This window comes from Lepidothrix coronata, unplaced genomic scaffold, assembly GCF_001604755.1.
Source record: "Lepidothrix coronata isolate B3197 unplaced genomic scaffold, Lepidothrix_coronata-1.0 Scaffold73, whole genome shotgun sequence".
Lineage (NCBI taxonomy): Eukaryota > Metazoa > Chordata > Aves > Passeriformes > Pipridae > Lepidothrix > Lepidothrix coronata.
The window spans coordinates 3082437-3099404 of NW_016690253.1; the positions used below are offsets into that span (position 1 = coordinate 3082437).

At 49.9% G+C, this 16968-nt stretch overlaps 1 protein-coding gene across 3 annotated transcripts in view; it reads right to left on the reverse strand.

Annotated features, from left to right (window-relative positions):
• Positions 1–512: 512 nt before the first annotated feature.
• Positions 513–16968, reverse strand: part of GABRA3 (gamma-aminobutyric acid type A receptor alpha3 subunit) — a 79591-nt gene continuing 63135 nt past the window's right edge. For all 3 annotated transcript variants that reach the window (XM_017819293.1, XM_017819294.1, XM_017819295.1), the window contains 2 exons: positions 16129–16340; positions 513–8474 (listed from right to left, as the gene is read on the reverse strand). In XM_017819293.1, the coding sequence (XP_017674782.1) occupies positions 8145–8474; positions 16129–16340 (542 nt within the window). In that variant the 3' untranslated portion in view covers positions 513–8144. The remainder of the gene's footprint in view (positions 8475–16128; positions 16341–16968) is intronic.

Here is a 16968-nt window from a genome sequence, read left to right on the forward strand (position 1 = left end):
CAGGGATGGGGCAGCCACAGCTTCTCTGGGCAACCTGTGCCAGGGCCTCCCCACCCTCACAGGGAAGAATTCCTTCCTAATATCTAATCTGAACCTGCCCTTTTTCAGGGTAGGTTTCAGGGTGTGTCTTGGCCACGGCCTCTTCTCGCTGTCCCCAGAGCAGCAGAAAGCTCCATTCATGCTGTGCACAGAGAAATGCCCAAGAGCTCCACTGGAAAAGCAAAGTCTGACCATGAGCCACACACTGCAAGAAAAGAGAACACCTCAGGGTCTCCTTTTTGCCACCACTCACACCCCTGCCATTCTGTCTTTGAGCTGGTTTCCAAACTCCCCAGCCAGACACAATGGCAAGCACAGAATATTTTCAAGCACCTTTACTTTCCCACAGACTATTATTTTTAATGTGCAGGTAGCCCAAACCCAGAGGACTGGCTGCCTGGACTCCCCATCCCTATGTGTATCAACATCACTTGCCTTTTAGAAACATGGGGGAAAAAAAAATGACACAGGGGTTTTTTTTTAAAATATGAATTTTTATTTGTTTTGATTGGAGTTCGAGAGAGTGGGTAGAGTGGAAAAGCGGAGTGATTTAATTCAGTGAAGAGGTCTAGTCCCGCCTTGTGTGTTAGATCAGGAGGTTAGTAGGTGTCAGAAGAGTCCTCCTCCTCCACTCAGCTTGCTGATCTTTTTCATTTAGTTCTTGTTTCTGATGCTTTTCTAATCTCTCTTCAGAACTTCACTGTAATTTTTTGAGGCATTTTTCTGTTGCTTTAACTTAGTGAAAAAGCTAAAAGCTGAAAAAAATGGCAGGACTCAAAATCCTGCCAATTAGAATGGGCAATTTTATTTTTTTTTTCCAGCAAAGGTTGAAAAATACGATTCAAAAATACAAACAGGCATTGAACATTGCACCAAAAAGCATCTGAAACACAAACCTCAGAAGGAAAGAGAGAGAAACAGAGAGAAGAAAGGTCACAGTTTCCATGAGAAATCCCTTAAGAAAGTGGCTACTAGCTAGTCAATAATGAAAATAAAGTCAACAAAAAATTTAAAAAATGCCTTTTTTTTTTCCTAGTTGTTCATTATTTACAGATGTAGTAACAGGATTGTCATGCATTAAACTGCTGCCAGCTAGATCCTATCTCATAGTGGAGTAAAGAGAGTCTCAGAAGATGGAAAACAAAGCAGAGGACGTACTGGGGCTCAGACTGAACCCGAGGCAGTGGAGATGGGCATGTTCTCTGGTGATTTGCTCCTTCCCAGGATGGGCTGCCCCAGCATGATGCCAATGCCACTTTCCAAACCCTGGGCACCAGGGCTGCAGCTAAAGGAGCAGCTGGTGGCCTCACCTTCAGACAGGACATCTGCCTGCAGCTATCCCCAAGTCAGTTGACAGTGAAAATCTAGTTGATGAAGGGATACTTGTGGCCACCTGACCAGGTCTGGTGGGCTGAGAAACTCCCTTGTGACAGAGGAACCTTCAACCCTAAATGCAGCCTGGCAAAGGCAGTGTGGCAGCGACTCAGGTTTCCCAACTCTGCCCCTCCTTTTTGTGGTTGCAAAAATCAAATGATTCAATGTATGATTCCTGTTACATTTGCTGGGTGCCCTACAAAAAGACAGGAGGTATAGACAGACTTTTCAGGGGAAACAGAGTGCTGCTAGCAGTGTAACACGAGCCAATGGTCTCATCAAGCTGACAGGTCCTTCAAGCAGCGCTGAAGAGAAGAGCCAAGAGCCTTCAAAGACTGTGGGAGCATCCTGGCTCACACAGAAAACCTGGGACCAGGCTTCCCTCTCTAGGCAGATGGGATTGTTAAAGTTTTGTGCAGAAGAGATCTGCACTGGGACAGTGGGAATAGGACAGAGTAGCTAGAACATCATGTTTTGTCCTAAAGCTTCACGAGCGAAAAACAACATAAATGCTGGTTGGTGGTGAAGGATGACAGGTCCAACACTGGGACTAATCCAAGCCTAAGGCTCTCTCCTGGTTAAAGCAGCACAGATTCCAGTGGTGGGAGGCAGGCATAGACCCAGAGCGAGAACCAGCTGGGGCAGATCCATCCTTCATTATCCCGGCTGGGACACCACAAGGCACAGGCTGACCACAACAGCCTCTCTCCAGCAGCAGGGGAGGGGACAGAGGAGCCACGAGTGCAACTGCAGCATCACTGCCTGAATGTTTCTCCTAAGCCAGGGGGTGAGGCAGGGGTGACACTGAGGGAGCAGACAGTGGGTACCTGCTCGCTCACCACTCAGGGGCTGCCCAGAACCTGCCCATGGCCCTGCTCGTGCTGAGATCGAGTACAGGCCCAGGACACAGCAGAAGCAAAAGTCTGTGCTTCTGCTGAACCCTCCCACCATCAGCACATGGTCAGGTATCAGCCCAGCCCACCTGGATGAGCAGCAAGCAGTGGCCAAGTGCCAGCACTGCCCTGTGCTGTGCAGAAGAGATCAAGGTGAAGCACAGCCCCTACCTTTGGTGTTCATCTGGCCGGGGACAGCTGGAGTGGATCCCACCAGGTTTTGTGCTCCCTCCTGAAGCAGGCTGAGGGTGGACACCTCACACGTGTTCACAATGCTTGGCTGCACATTCCCTGATGCTGCTATGGGAGGAGGACTAATTGCTTGTAGCATTCAGCTGTTGAAAAGCCATCTTGGGAACATCCTGGTGGCCAGGGCAGGACAAGGCCTGTGTTGGAGCAGCTGTGACCTCAGGGACTAAATTTTCCATAAAGATGCTGGGCAGCGCTGCCAGCAGTGCCCTTGGTCCAGGCAGCAAACCTGCACCGAGCCCCCAGAGCAGGGAGAGGCTCTTCTCCCTTGCTCCCTTTGTTCCCTGTGCCTCCCAAAGCCACCTGAGGACCAGCAGAGAGGAATGCACCTCATTCTAGAAGATTAGGCAAAGGGAATGAGAAGGAAGTAAAATAATTGAAAGTGGCCATTTTATCTTTCAAAGACAAGGAGGTTTGATGTTTATATATAAAGAGTTTGTGAGCATAAATATACACACGCTCATATATATGTAAAAACCTTTGGCTGATGGAACAATAACAAGGTCAAACAGTAAATATTTATACCTGGAAGCCATCAATCTCATCTGTGCTGTGGCTTCTTGCCAAAAAGACCTTCAGAAGTAGTTTAGCTTAATGTAGAAAGAGGATTGGTGAATTGTTTGGATTTTTTTTCTCTCTACTTTGATATTAATAGAGCATTTATATTTCCATGAATGAGCTCTTCGCCCTGGTTAAGCCCTCCCCACCCCCAACAGGACTCATGGAAATGTTGTTTCTCTCCAATCTGCAAGATCCACACAGATATCTGGTGGGGTGGGTTAAAGTGTGGCCCCAGGGAGACACAATCTGGGGAAGAGGGGCTGGTCTGACACTGCATGCTGTGACAACCCAGCCCCACGGCCCCACGCCAGCTCTCCACCAACCCCAGGACCAAGAATATGGAAGGGGGGCCCTGGCACATCCCTGACAAACCCTTCCCCACGTGAGCCTGTTGGGAGAGCACCCTCTGCTGTAGAACTCTCCTCTCTCCTCTGCAAGAGGCAACAGCGCCAGGTTTCTGGAGGTCTGAGATATTCTTAGCTGGACAGAGGGTCTCCCCGTGTGAGGTGATCTGCAACAGGGGAAATCCCTTCCTGGTGTGTGATGCAGCCCTATAATCCTTCCCAAGAGATGGCTGAAAGGGATCCAAGATATGGACAGGACACATCAAGGCTGCAGGTGAGGGATGGATGCACCTCGTGCCCATAGGATGGGTTTGCAGGAACAGGGTGCTCACATGCACGGCTGGTGTCTGGAAACAGCAGAGTTGGGGTCTGCTTGCACAGGGGGTGTCACACAGGACCCTGACAGTGCCACTGAGCTGGCAGGGATCAGGACAGAGTGACTGTGTTGGCCACAGCACTTGTCTGTAAAACCCTGGGAGTGGCAAGGCCAGTTCTGCTTATGCTGAGCTCAGTGCACAGAGGAGAACCAGCAAGCTCTGTCTTGGGTGCCATGGTTCTGCTGGGTGATGTTCCAGAAGCTTCTGAGGTGTTCTGTGTGGGTAACTTCATCAGCCTCTTAGAAGGATGGGTGGCACTGAGGGACCACCTTTTCCCCAGCCCTCTCATGTCACCCTGCAGGAATGTTCTCCATGCTAACAAAACATGGAGCTGGCAGCAACTCCTCCCCATCGAGGGCACCCCAGAGGAACTGCCCCCACCTCCCTGAGGCTCTGAGTTCCTCACAGCCACACTGCTGTGCCCATGGGCAGCTTCAGAGGAGGGAAGAGCTGCCAGTGCCAAAATGTCCCTCTGACATTTCCATCAGGAATGCAACTGCAGGCTTGGACTGCACTGTGTGTTTCCCAGGTGGTGCAAGCTGCAAAACAGGAGCCCAGACTGAACAGATAATTTTTATGACCCTCAAAGACTTCTAATTCCTGCCTGGGAGACTCTCATCAAGTCAGGGAAGCTTTGGGTCTTGCCAGAAGAAAAGAAATACTGGAGTATTGAGGTTCACAGCGAAATGATGTGCCCACTGTGCATAACTGTGGATTAGACTGTCAGTGGTCATATACACATATATTTCTACACAGGATCAATTATAAAAATGGAGCCCTTAGATGCTATCACAGCAAGCAGTAAACCCCAGTAAGTGATGCTAGATTGGCTCTGGCCTGGCAAGCACTTAGAAGAAGCCCCCATCAACAGCCTCGTGTTAATTGGGAAGGAAACGTCCCAATTTGAGTTGCTGACAGTTTTATAAAAAAAGAACATTATCTCCTCTGTGATGTCTGCTGGCAGGAGATGTTAAACCACTTATTTATAACTATCTTCCCGAAATGCTTTCCTGCTTGGAAGCCAAACTAGAAATCCTGTTTGGTTTGTTGTCTTTAACCAAAGGATGCCGGTGTTTCTGCTTCCAGCTGGCAGAAAGACTCAGAGCCCATGCCAGGCTTTGGTTGGGAATAGGCTTGGCTTCCAAGGCATGCTCACACAGACACAGGAAGGCGGCCTTTTATCAGGCAGAGAGCAAAGTTTTGGGAGTCAGGAAGAGCAAAGATGAGCCAGCAGATGGGTGTCACGGGTAAGCCAGATGGGCGGGCAGTGTCCTGGGGAGGGACAAGAGTCTCAGCATCGCAGGGAGGGAAGAGACAGGCAGGAGAATCACCCTGACAGTTCAGTGAGACAGATCAGATCACCCACTGGAAGGGAGGAAGCTCAGGGGCTGCCCCAGTTCTGTGTTCAGCACTGCAAAGAGACCCAGCCCTGACACCCTGAGCATCACCCCGTGGCACTGAGCCCACATGGCCCTGGACAGGCAGCAAAGGCAGCGCTGTGGGTGCTTGGGCTGCTGAGAAGCTGATGGCAAGACCTGACAATTTATGGAGACCTCTACAAAGCAGGCACCAACAGACAGCGAGACAACACGTGGTAGGATGTGGCTCTTGGGGTAGAAGGGATTTTTGGGAATGCCCAGGCTAGCAGAGGAGGCCACCTCTGCACCAGGGCCAGCATGGCCTTCCTGCTGGGGAGCCTGGGGAGCAGAAGGGTGGCAGCAGTGGCAGAGGGGACACTACTGGCGTGGAGGGAGCACGAGAGGGGGTGAGAGGGTGAGGCCAGGGCTGTGGCAGCAGGGTGGCTGCAGCCGTGCAGGAGGCCCGTGCCAGGAGGAACCAGGTGCCAAAGAAGCCAGGATGCCCTCCCTGCCTGGCAGAAGGGCTGGGGACAGTGCACCCTCCCTCTGCTCCTCTCTGATGCTCTGTGCAAATGGGGAGAGCTCCTGGGGCTTCCCACCCAGCGGGGAGCCCTTGGGGATGAAAGGCACTGTGGAAATGTCATGGTTTGGGGTGTGGATGCTGTGAGGGAGGATGGGGAGAGAGCTGGTTTCCTCAGCATTAGCCTGTGGAGGTGCTTGTGGACCCACCACACTGGGGGCTAGGCTAAATGTCTCTGAGCTCCTCTCCAAATTGCAGCTGTGGGCAGGGGGAGTGACTGCACTGCTGTTGAGCCAGTGAGATTGGTAAAGGACAGGCAGGACACACACCAATGCCACTCACACTGCAGGACAAAGTGCCCTGGCCTTCCTCACTCCATCCTGCCGCCTCCATGGATATTCCAGGTGGGGCAAATCCTGTGCCTTGTGCTCAGCCCAGCTCCTGCACAGACAGGAGGGAAGCTGAGCCCGGCACAGCGGCTCAAAGCAGTGCTGCAGGCATCACCTTGGGGGTGCTGGGGCTTTGGCCTGGCTGCATGTGCCCAAAATGTGTTGGGAGCAGCTCTGGGGGGGGCAACTGGAGGGGTAGAGGGAAGTCCAAAGAGAGAGGGGGTGAATCCCACTGCAGGAGCAGGACTGCTGGCAGGATCAGTGCTGCCCACGGGCTGGGGATCATACACCACCAGGCACAGGATGTCCTTCCTTGTAGCAGGACAGTGTGTCCATGGGTCCAGGCGCCAGGGAGCAGGGACAGATGGCTTGGATGCCACCATCTTGTGCTGCTTCTGGGAAAGGGACAACCACTGGTTTTAGACCTTTACTGTGGTGGTCAGGAAGGGAGAAAAAGCCCCTCTCCAAGGTGCTGGAGGGCTTTCCCTGGAGGAGTGTGCAGGTGTTGGAGTTGGGTCTTACCTCAGTGGCTTTGTGGGATGGCACTTGGCTCACGTGGCTCTGCAGGACAGCAGGACCACCCTGCTGTCTCCAAGAGCCCCTTCTGCTGTTCTCCCATGGTGATGAGGATCCTCAGGTGCACCAGTTCACAGGGGCAGGGAGACTCCCGGGGATCACCTGCCCCCTGTCTCATCCCCACAGGCTGCAGGATGGCCCGGGGTGGGTCCCACAGGGACCCTGCACGTGGCAGATGTGACCCAGCATCGCTGCCACTGGTGCACTGGAGCAGGGATGCACCATGATCCCACTGCCCTGGGCTGTGCTCCTCCCCATCAGTGTGGCTTATCTGAGAGGTAGGGGCTTCTCTGCCTAAATCCATGTGTGAGCAATGAGATACTACCAAGGACTGCTGAATAGCCAAAGGAAGATGAATGGGAAGCTGGAAGAAGGGGCTGGGACAGAGAGGAGGTGCCAAGAAGGATAAGTGGATGGGGCCAAGAGAAAGCGATAAACCACTCACCTGAATGTGAACTCTCTGGTTTCCAGTCCTGATGCTGAACTCATGCAGCCTCACAGCTACTATCACCTCAAAGGCTTTGTAAAGCTCCTCTCTTGATTCCCTGACTGACCCTGAGAAAAATTATTTCTCTGGCAAGAACCACACCACCTGCTAACCTGAATTGCCCCAAGAGTGCAGGATGGCAGACAGACAAGACCTTTCTCACCTGTTCCTGTCTGGAGAGAGACTTGGAGGAAACCAGCAGCTGGGATTGGTGAAGACAGAGAGCAAGAAGTCCTGTCCACCACCTACAAGATGCTGCCACCCTGTTCCACCCCTGCAATGGCTCCAGGGACCACAGCAGTGCTAGGTTTGCCCCCAGCAGGCACTGGGCTACAAGCTGGCCCATGCCACGCCTCTCCCTCCTGTCCCAGGGCTCCCCTGGTCCCAGAGGTGACCAGCTCACCTGCATTCCCAGCCCAGGTGTGTCACCTCACACAAAGTGCCAGGCACTGAAAGGAGCCCAGCCAAGTGATGACACATCCTGGAGCCCAGGCCACCAGGAGCATCCCCCATGCTAGGGCAGTCCATGGCAGGAGAGGAGGGGGAGATGGCCCAGAGCAGCAGCCCCTGGGGACATCAGTGAAATGTGGAATGGCAGTGGCATGAATACTGTGGGGACCACAGGAGGTGGCAGAGGAGAGATGGAAGCACAGGGTGACTTGGGGGACAGCAGACTTATGATGTTAGAGGCACAACTTGTTATGATCCCTTTGTTGTTGTTTTTTTTTTTTTTAAACTCCCATCATCAGAGGCAAAGTAAACGAAACTAAAGTATATAGGGATTAAATTAAAATCACAGTTTTGTTTACATTATAAAAGAGTGATCTAATAGGAATAATAATAATAATAATAATAATAATAATAATAATAATAATACCAAATGAACAATAATAATTAAACAAAACGAGAAAAGAAGAAAGCCCTGGAGAATTCCTGCTTGGATGATGCTCACTGATGGAAGGTTTGTGTGACTGGTTTTATTGTTTGGGGATCATCCCTTTGATAGCTGACTCCCGGTTTACATACGTGGCCCAGTAGACCAAGTTGAAAATGGCAAAGAGGACCGGAAAGACGATGCGGGACATCTTGTCTACCTTGCTGACGCTGTTGTACGTCTTCTTACTCTCCAGGAGCTTCTCCTCCAGGCGGGGCATCTTCGGGGGCACGTTGGTGGCAGTAGCAGTGGCAGCAGCACTCTTGGAGATGGTGGGCAGGCCGGGGTCCTTGGCAATGTTGAGGGCATAGGTGGTGCCAACAATGTTGTAGGTGTTGTTGGTTTTCTTCGCTAGTGCCACCGGCTCTTTTTTCTAGGGAAGGTGGAAGGGAAAAAAAAAACAAAAACAAAAAGACACAACATGATAGAGATAAAGTGACTGGAAATTGCATGGAGAACATTTTGTCCTCTGAGTTTACCTGCTTGTCCGGGTGAGAAGGTGGGAAAAGGTGTGAGGAGCAAGAGACCAAGGCAGCATTGTGGAAGGGAAGGAAGATGAGGTGAGAAGATGGCCAGAACCCATAACCACCGGCGCTTGAGGGCTGCTGGAGCAAAAGAATGTGCTGGCCTAGGGTGGACCAGCCAGTCCATGTAAGCCTGGCATACAGCATGTAGCACAGAGGGGTCCTAGACTGGCACCCAGGTCCTGCTGGAAGTCAAAGAACTGAAGCCACGTAGCTGGGCTTGTGTCTCAGCAGCCCCTGGGATCAGAGGAGTGGTGTAACAAGGTGTGTGCTGCTGCACCTGAGCAGTAGCTGCCCCAGCCAGGTGACTCCAAGCCTGGCTGAGAGCTGCAAGGTCAGTGTAAAGGAATGCAGGCTCAAACTGAGCAGACTCCTTGTTTTCTGTCTCATCTGTGGCTTTTGCTGCATGTGAGGTTCAGCCGTGGAGAGGTGATGCAGGAACGTACTCTTTAGAAAAAAGAATGACACCCTGCATGGTCATCCTGGGGGAAGAACTGGATTTTCTGCTTGGCTGACCTGCTTCCTGGGTCAGGTGAGAGGAGGAGACAGCACAGAGGATTACAGGTTGATTTTTTTTTTTTTTTTTTTTGTGGCAGACAGCCACTGGCTTTAAGAATGTGGATGACAGCACTGCAATATTTTTGCACCATTTCATACACTGCCTCAGTGCCCTGCGTTCCTCACAGGAACACCTCACAATTTAACACCATGGTGCTCAAAATGCTCCTGGAACTCTTTAGAGCACCTCCTGGCTTACCCAGGTAAGATACAGAACAGATGGAAGGCATTTGCACAAGCCCTGGATTTCGGGAATGCTCGACACAGTGCTACAGGGCAGAGGGAAGCCTCTCATCTTGCCTTCATACCTAAGGGTTGCTGCAAATCACAGGAGGTGAGTGCACCCCTCCCAAAAACTGTGCTGTCCATGCTGCAGGGAGGAAAACTTGCAGAGCAAACGGCAAGAGAGGCCCTAATGTGTCAGACATGATGTACTGAAGGATGATGGAAAGTGCTGGAGACAGCTCAGATGTTAATGAGGATGAAGGGACAGGAGGACGGACCTAGGAAGTCATGATAGGTGTTGCCCCCACTCTGGGGGTCTTCCTGTTGCTGTCAAGGACCTGAGACCAGCTGCACTCCAGGCCATAATGTGTAAAGCAATCCGGGTCTACAAGGAGAAGGCCACTGAACAAAATGTATTCACATTCAGGCATCAGGCACTCTCCTCATCCCAGCACTCCATGAGTGTCCACTGCAATGACACCCAGAGCCAGCACCAGACACAGCAACGACTCGTGGGGGGACTGATATCTAAACTCAGAACAGGGTGTGACTTTGGATCTCATTTTCTATTCCAAAGCAACTGAAACACAAGGTAGGGCTCATCCAGGCATTTTCCAGGGCTGCTTGGCAAGGTACCTACGAGGGGAGCACGTCAGGAGAAGGGCAGTATGTGCAGCCAGCAGGACCTGTCCAGCTCCCCACCAGGGCCTGGGAACTGGTGGCAGGCACCATCATGGGTAGCACTGGGAGCTGGAAAGGCCAGATTCACCCAGCCTGCTCTGCAGAGATACTCCCAGGACTTTAGCTTTCAGAGCTGCACTGCCATTTTAAATGTGACTACAATCACCATGGATATTTCTGGTTACCTTCGGAAATGAATTTTCCACGGTGATTTTCAGAGAGACACTAAAAGCAGACTCCTGTGCAATCTTTAAACCTCTCTCCAATAACACCACAGCAGGCCTGCAGCCTTGTAGTAATGCCAGCAATTACAGAAATTAAGTTCCTGTTAGGAGAAGGTCTAAATATCTTCAGGCTCCAGATCAGACTGAACCACTGATCAGACCATATTCATGGTCTTTTATGGGGGAGGTTGTTGTGATCTTTAACAATTAACTGAGTGACTGATTCTCAGTCATTAGAGACACGTGGACATGTACCCCCGGCACGGTGGGTGAACTTTTCCTGCTAAAGAGCTGACAAGAAGCATATGAAGGGCTAAAGATGTTTCACCTTCTAAAACATTAAAATATGCTTAAGTATGATTACTTATTAACACAGCTAGAGGAGGTAATAAAATAATTAATAATCAGTAATGAAATGAAAAACAGATTGTTGTTTGCAGAATGTAATTGGAAGTACACCGTGATTATCTTAGTATTAATCAGCCATGTTATTCATTAGAGGAATAGGATGAATCCAAGTGACATGACATTTTCAACCTGGTCAGCTTTTCTGCCCTAGAGTGGATCCATCGTGCCTGGCTAAAGGCACCTGAGAACAGCTGGATGAAACAGTAAAGTCAGGCAAATCTGAACACTGTGGGTGGTGACAGTGTGCTACTGCTCCTATTAGTGTGATCCAGAGCCCCTAAGCATCCATTTGGGCTTTTCTGGACCTCAGAGCAGGCTGTTCAGGTGAGTTATAGCCAGGGCCTTTTCCCAACCACCTATGGAGCCTTCTGCCCTGGTCCAAGCTGGAAGCACCCAGGGCATACACTGCCTATACTGAGGCACACGTGTTCTCTGGCTGTGTTCTGCTCCTGAGATGTCAGAAGAAATGGTTCAGGCTGTTTGCTGGGCTGTGCTTTATAAATAAATGTTTCAGGCAAGATTTTGACAATCAAACAAAGCAAAACGTGCTTGTTGCTGTCAGCTGCAAAGTAGCCTCCAGCCTCCACCCTGCACCTTTTATCTGTGAGGAGTTACTGAAACAGGAGGAAGAGTGGATAAACAGAAGGAAACTCCACATTTGCTTTGAAAACTTGTCCCATTTAAAACATCTAGTTTCCAAAGCAACTCCTGTATTTATGGCCCAGTTTAGGCACAGGGAGACTGAACTGCTGCACAGAGATATCCCTGTGCTGCTCTCCTTAGGAAAGAGCTGTGAAAGTGGTGTAGAGAGAAATCTGCTCCCTGGATATTGCAGTCTGACAGGTTCTTCAACAACACACATACTGGAAAATAATAGTACTTTTGCTAAATATTCTTGTCTTCAAGCCTCTCTATTGAGGAACTAATGACTGAACCCCTAAATTATGGAAACAACTGGTTCTGCCTATGGTCTGCATGAGATTCCATTCTCTGTACCTGCTCCTTGGCTAGAAATCTGGGTTGGAAGCACTGTCCATCTAAATTCTGAAGGTCACCAATATCTGCAGAACTTGAGAAATCCAAGTGGCTGCTACTTGTCATTCTACAGAAAAGTCACTTTAATGACCTCAAAGCAGCTCTAGTCTCTGACACACTTGTATCCCATAATTCAAAGCCCAGCAAGTGCAGTTGCTGTTCCAGCAAACATGTCACTCCTTCCTCATTCCAGCCAAAGTTCTGCCCTGCAGAGACTTGCTCCTACCATGGAACAGCAGCCAAGTGTTTTACACCAAGAGCCCTGGACCCTGAGCAGAGTCAAAGGCTCTGAAAAACACAACCTTGCACGAACCAGCAGGCCAATGCCAGGTTACTGTCAGCTGCTGGTGCAACTTTTGGCATCACTCATCCCTCCCATATCTTCATTTAGATTACATGGGACTGAGTCCAATGATCTTGTGCTCCCTGGATCACCAGAGAAAGACTCAGAGGTTAGATGGAGTTAATAATCAGCCCAACATGCCACACAGTTGAGAGTAAGAGGATGAAATGCTGTTGAAGATTGATTCATGGACTGTAGTGAAGGTGCTGAGAACATAAATCACTTGCAGTGCTATCACACGACAAATTAGGTTGGAAAAGACCTCTGAGATCATGATGGAAATCACAGAGGTGATTGTAAGTGCAGCAGAACAAAGGACACACAGACTGCAGAGCATGGCCAGCAAGAGAAAGTCCCAGCAAAAGCATATTTACCACAGTGAGGCAGAAAAAAAAAGAGATGGGTCTGAAAGACTTCAAACCGGCTGAAAATGGTGGCCTGTCAAGGTTGGTTCCAGTTCCATTCTGCTGGCAAGGAGAGGGTCGTAACAAAGATGCCACAAATGTAAAGAAACAGAGGAGAAAGAAGAATGATTCCCAAGGGACCTGGATCAAGGGACAAACCTGAGAATTGCTGAAGACTGGGTTGGACAAAAAGCAAGGCTTTACTCAGTCAGTAGAAAAGGCACCCCATGCAGATGAGGATCATGCCCATCACTTCCAAAATGCAAAAAAAGAAAATCATGATGACCATCAACAGAGAGGTCTGGAGGATGCTTTTGGTGGCTTTCTCTTAGTGAAAAGACATGTGAGAAGTACATAAAAAGCCTGAATGTAACCTCACCACGCACTAAAGAATTATTGTCTTTAAGATAAAGACTAAGATCCAGGATTATTCCTCCATCCAAAGTGTGTTCTTCCTTGTTTCCATGTGTCTGACTGAAGCTACTTGTATGGTTTTGTTGCTTTTTGCCACCCAGAATTTCAGGGCAATGTCAGACAAGCACAGATACAGAGCTAGATCAGATTTGATGCACAGACATGGCATAGCAGGCAAAAGTGGGTTAAAGGAATCATCTTCCAAAGATCCAAAGCACCTTCCATCCTGAGGAACAGACAACACCTTTTTTGTGGTAAATTCACTGGTACATGTCATCCTTGCAGCTTCCCAGTGGCAAAGTCATCATTAATTGCTGTCTCTTTGAATCCTCACTGCCACCCAAGAAGTGACCTTGTTGGCTCCAGAGATGGTCACCCCTATGGAAGGGATGATGGATGGGATGGATGGATCTCACTCTGTTCAGACACAGTCCTTCTGTCCTGAAGTGGATCCCTTTAACAAGATATTTTGAGAATGCCCAAGATAGGGAGCTTTGCTGGCCACTGAAACCACTCACCTTTCACAATTTCTTTGTCCCCTCACTCATCTCCTCCCATTACTGCCATCTCACACTTTCTTCCTCATGATGTTTTTTAAAAAAATCATCTTTACTAACATGTTTTCCACATTGGATCCAGATGCCTCTCTCCAGTTTGATCTGCACCTCTAGGTTGGTTGCAGCCAGTTTACCACACAAAAGAAAATAGATCCTTCACCTACAATTAGCAAGTACTGGTGGCAGGCAAGAAAGGCTTGGAAAATCTTTGGGTCCAAGAAACATTAGGCAAATCTTATCAGAGTTCATGCTAAAGGGAGCTTTTGGTGACACTATAGTGATATCTGCCTGCCTTTTATTAGAGGAGAACTGCAGAGAACATGCAGAGTCACTCCCAGCTAAAACCAGAACCCAACCGTGGCTAAAGCCAGAACATCATCATGATTTTATGATGCAGAGAGCAGTGATTCACCAAGATTAGCCCACCATGTCAGATTATACCTGCAAAAAAACATGGTGTCCCCACCTAAACCAACGGTTTGGCTGAAGGGGAGAAAGAAAGAATGGACCCAGCCCAGGGAGAATGAGCACACTGGGAGTGTCTGTCAGCAACCAGCAGCTTTTGTACAGTAGTGATTTCTCTCAAATGGGATGGGAAGCATCACTGCTGTCTATGCTGTTTTGGTTTGGTTTTTTTTTCATGTTTGTGCAAGGGAACAATCAAACCTGGAGTGAGGATCCTTGCCATCACATCAATAAAGAGCATTGCTTTTGGCTGGGGAGAAGGATCTCCAGAGACCAGCCTGGGCTTGTCACTGGTAGTTTTACTCCTGATGCAAACACTTTAAAATGCCAACAGTTATTCTTCTGCCTCCTCTTTCTTTTGTGCCTTCAACCACCTGGCTTGTCAATTGTTTCAAGAAGAGCTAATTAAAGGCTGAAACTGAGCCAACGAGGCACCTCCATTGCGTAGCAAATTCACTGCTTGGAAATACTCACTGGAATAAAGATGAAAAACAAATAGGTTGACACATCATATTCCTAAGCTCCCTGAAAGCCCATCACTGTTTGGGGAGCTCTGTGAGCTGCAGAGACTGGGAGTGGGTTTGCCTTCGACAGCAGAGATTAGAGTTAGCTTGAAAAAGCATCCACAAATCTGGAGTCCTCACTGATCATCCAGGCTGATGCCAATTGCAGCAAGCTCACAAAGAGCACCCCCTCTGAAGCATTCCTGGTCCTGCTTTGTTTTCTTGTTTGATTTACCATGTGCACAAACATTCTGCATTCTCTTACCCTATTGTTTCAGCACTGTTAGTCTTGCGGTGCTGGGTCAATGAATAAATTGATAAACACGCTTCTTTTCAGACAAACTGAACTTTTGAGCCTTTACTGCTTTTTCTGCTGTGCCCAGTTCACATAATTGCCCAAGGCTGTTTGAATCCTGATTTTGTGCTTGTTTGCCCATCCCTGAAAGGGATACAGTTGCTTTGAGGACCTGTTCTGACTCTTCACTCATGCCAGTGACTCAGGAAAGGCTTCTCTCTTCTCTAGAGCCCAGGTTAGCATTACTGTTCATGATGGAAGTGGAAGACCATCACCTGGCCTCCTCTGGAGGCTTTCTGCCGTGGGTCTGTTGCTCAGACCACAGCTGCAAAAGCAAACAGATAGAGAATCCAAGAAAGACAAGAGAGAGGCATTCAACACCCAGTGATGGCTCTCTATAAGGCTTCTGTTCACCTTCTTTGACCTCCACACCAGAGAGATGACTGGCTGCTGTCTTCCAAAAAGTTACTGCAGTTCTGTCAGGTATTTACATACAGCCCCACAACGATTTCAAGCAACACATCAAAATGCGAAGGAGAAAAAACTTAAAGGCTCCAGAACCAAGAACAAGGACAAAGCTGATTTTCAAATTGATTCAATAAATATAAACAAGGAGCAGCATGCTACAGTAAGCGATTTCTCTGCGCAGCCAAGATTAAATCAGCTCAGAGGGAGGGGGGCACGAGCAGGGGTAGCAGTGGCTGTCGGGAAGGAAGCTGCCAGAGAGGCTGATCCCGAGCGAGGAGGGAAAACGTGGGTGATGCCAGGCACTAATTTGCTGCCAGTTGCTGTTTGTGATTGCTTGCTTCCCACCCACCCTCTTTGCCCGAGCTCACGAGGCAGCAGCTGCTGGCAGCTGTGGGCAACAGCACAAGCATCAGACCTGCCCACTGCTGCACCAGCCAGGGTGGGGACAGCCAGGGGACACAGCAGATAAGGACTGTCCCCACCGGTGGGGCTGCTGTCCTGTGGCATACTGGGGTTTGTGTGGCATGCTAGCAACAAAGAATAGGCTTGGAGGGTTGGGTTGGGTTTGGTTTGGGGCTAGAGGGGGAAGGAAAGAGAGACAAGACCACCAGCAGAGCAAGCCCAGAACACGCACACATCCATGTTTCCGCTGGCAATGGCTGTGCAGGGGACAGAGGGAAAAGCAAGCAGCCATGCTGGGGGTTTCTCTCCAGCTAAACACAGCTAAGCCCCTCGAGCCCCCCCTCGCCCGACCCTCAAGAACCGCTCCAGCTGAGACCTGGGCTGGGAAGGGCAGTGAGTAGCGTCCAGCCCCCCGAGTGCTGCGGGGCTGCACGTTACCCACTGCTGTGCCCGGCACAGCTCCCTCCTGCAGCGCTTCTTCACCGCCCCCTCCCCACCCCTGGCCTTGGCCACAGGCTGACCTTCATTTCTTGGGCCTCCAGCACCTTCTTGCCATCCCAGGCCCAGCTGCGCTTGGTGAAGTAGTTGACGGTGGCGAATTCGATCAGCGCAGAAAACACAAAGGCATAACAGACGGCTATGAACCAGTCCATGGCCGTCGCGTACGCCACTTTGGGTAACGAGTTTCTTGCGCTGATGCTTAGTGTGGTCATGGTGAGCACGGTGGTGACACCTGTGGAAGCACAGCAGGACACAGAGGACGCTGTGAGACCAGACACTCATCCCGGTTTCCCTCAGCTCACGCGCTGGTTTCATACATCAGTAAAATGAGGAACCATCTGCCAAGCCACGGGAGCCACATTCCCGCTGCAGTTAAGGGAGTCTTACCCAGCACAGGTCTGTGGTGCAATTCGTGGAGTAACAAAGCAGTCCAGGCTGGCAGGAAGTTTCATAGAATTACAGAATCACAGAATGGTTTGGTTTGGAAGGGACCTTAAAGATCACCGAGTTACAACCTCCTTGCCATGGGCAGGGACACCTTCCACTAGACCGGGTTGCTCAAAGCTCCATCCAGCCTGGCCTTGAACACTTCCAGGGATGGGGCAGCCACAACTTCTCTGGGCAACAGTTAGTCCAAACCCTGCTCAAATCAGAGCCAACTGCAGGTTTCTCAAGGCTGTCTCTGTTTCGGTTTTTGGCATAATCAATGGCAAACATTTCAATAGGATGAGATTAACCTTTCCCAAACTCCATTGGCAAGATCTTTGCTCACCATAGAGGAGTCCTAGCTCACAGGTAGGCACCTGCACTCAATTCCTTGCCTGCTGGCAGGGTAAGCTGCACGATCCTAGAGCCAGCTC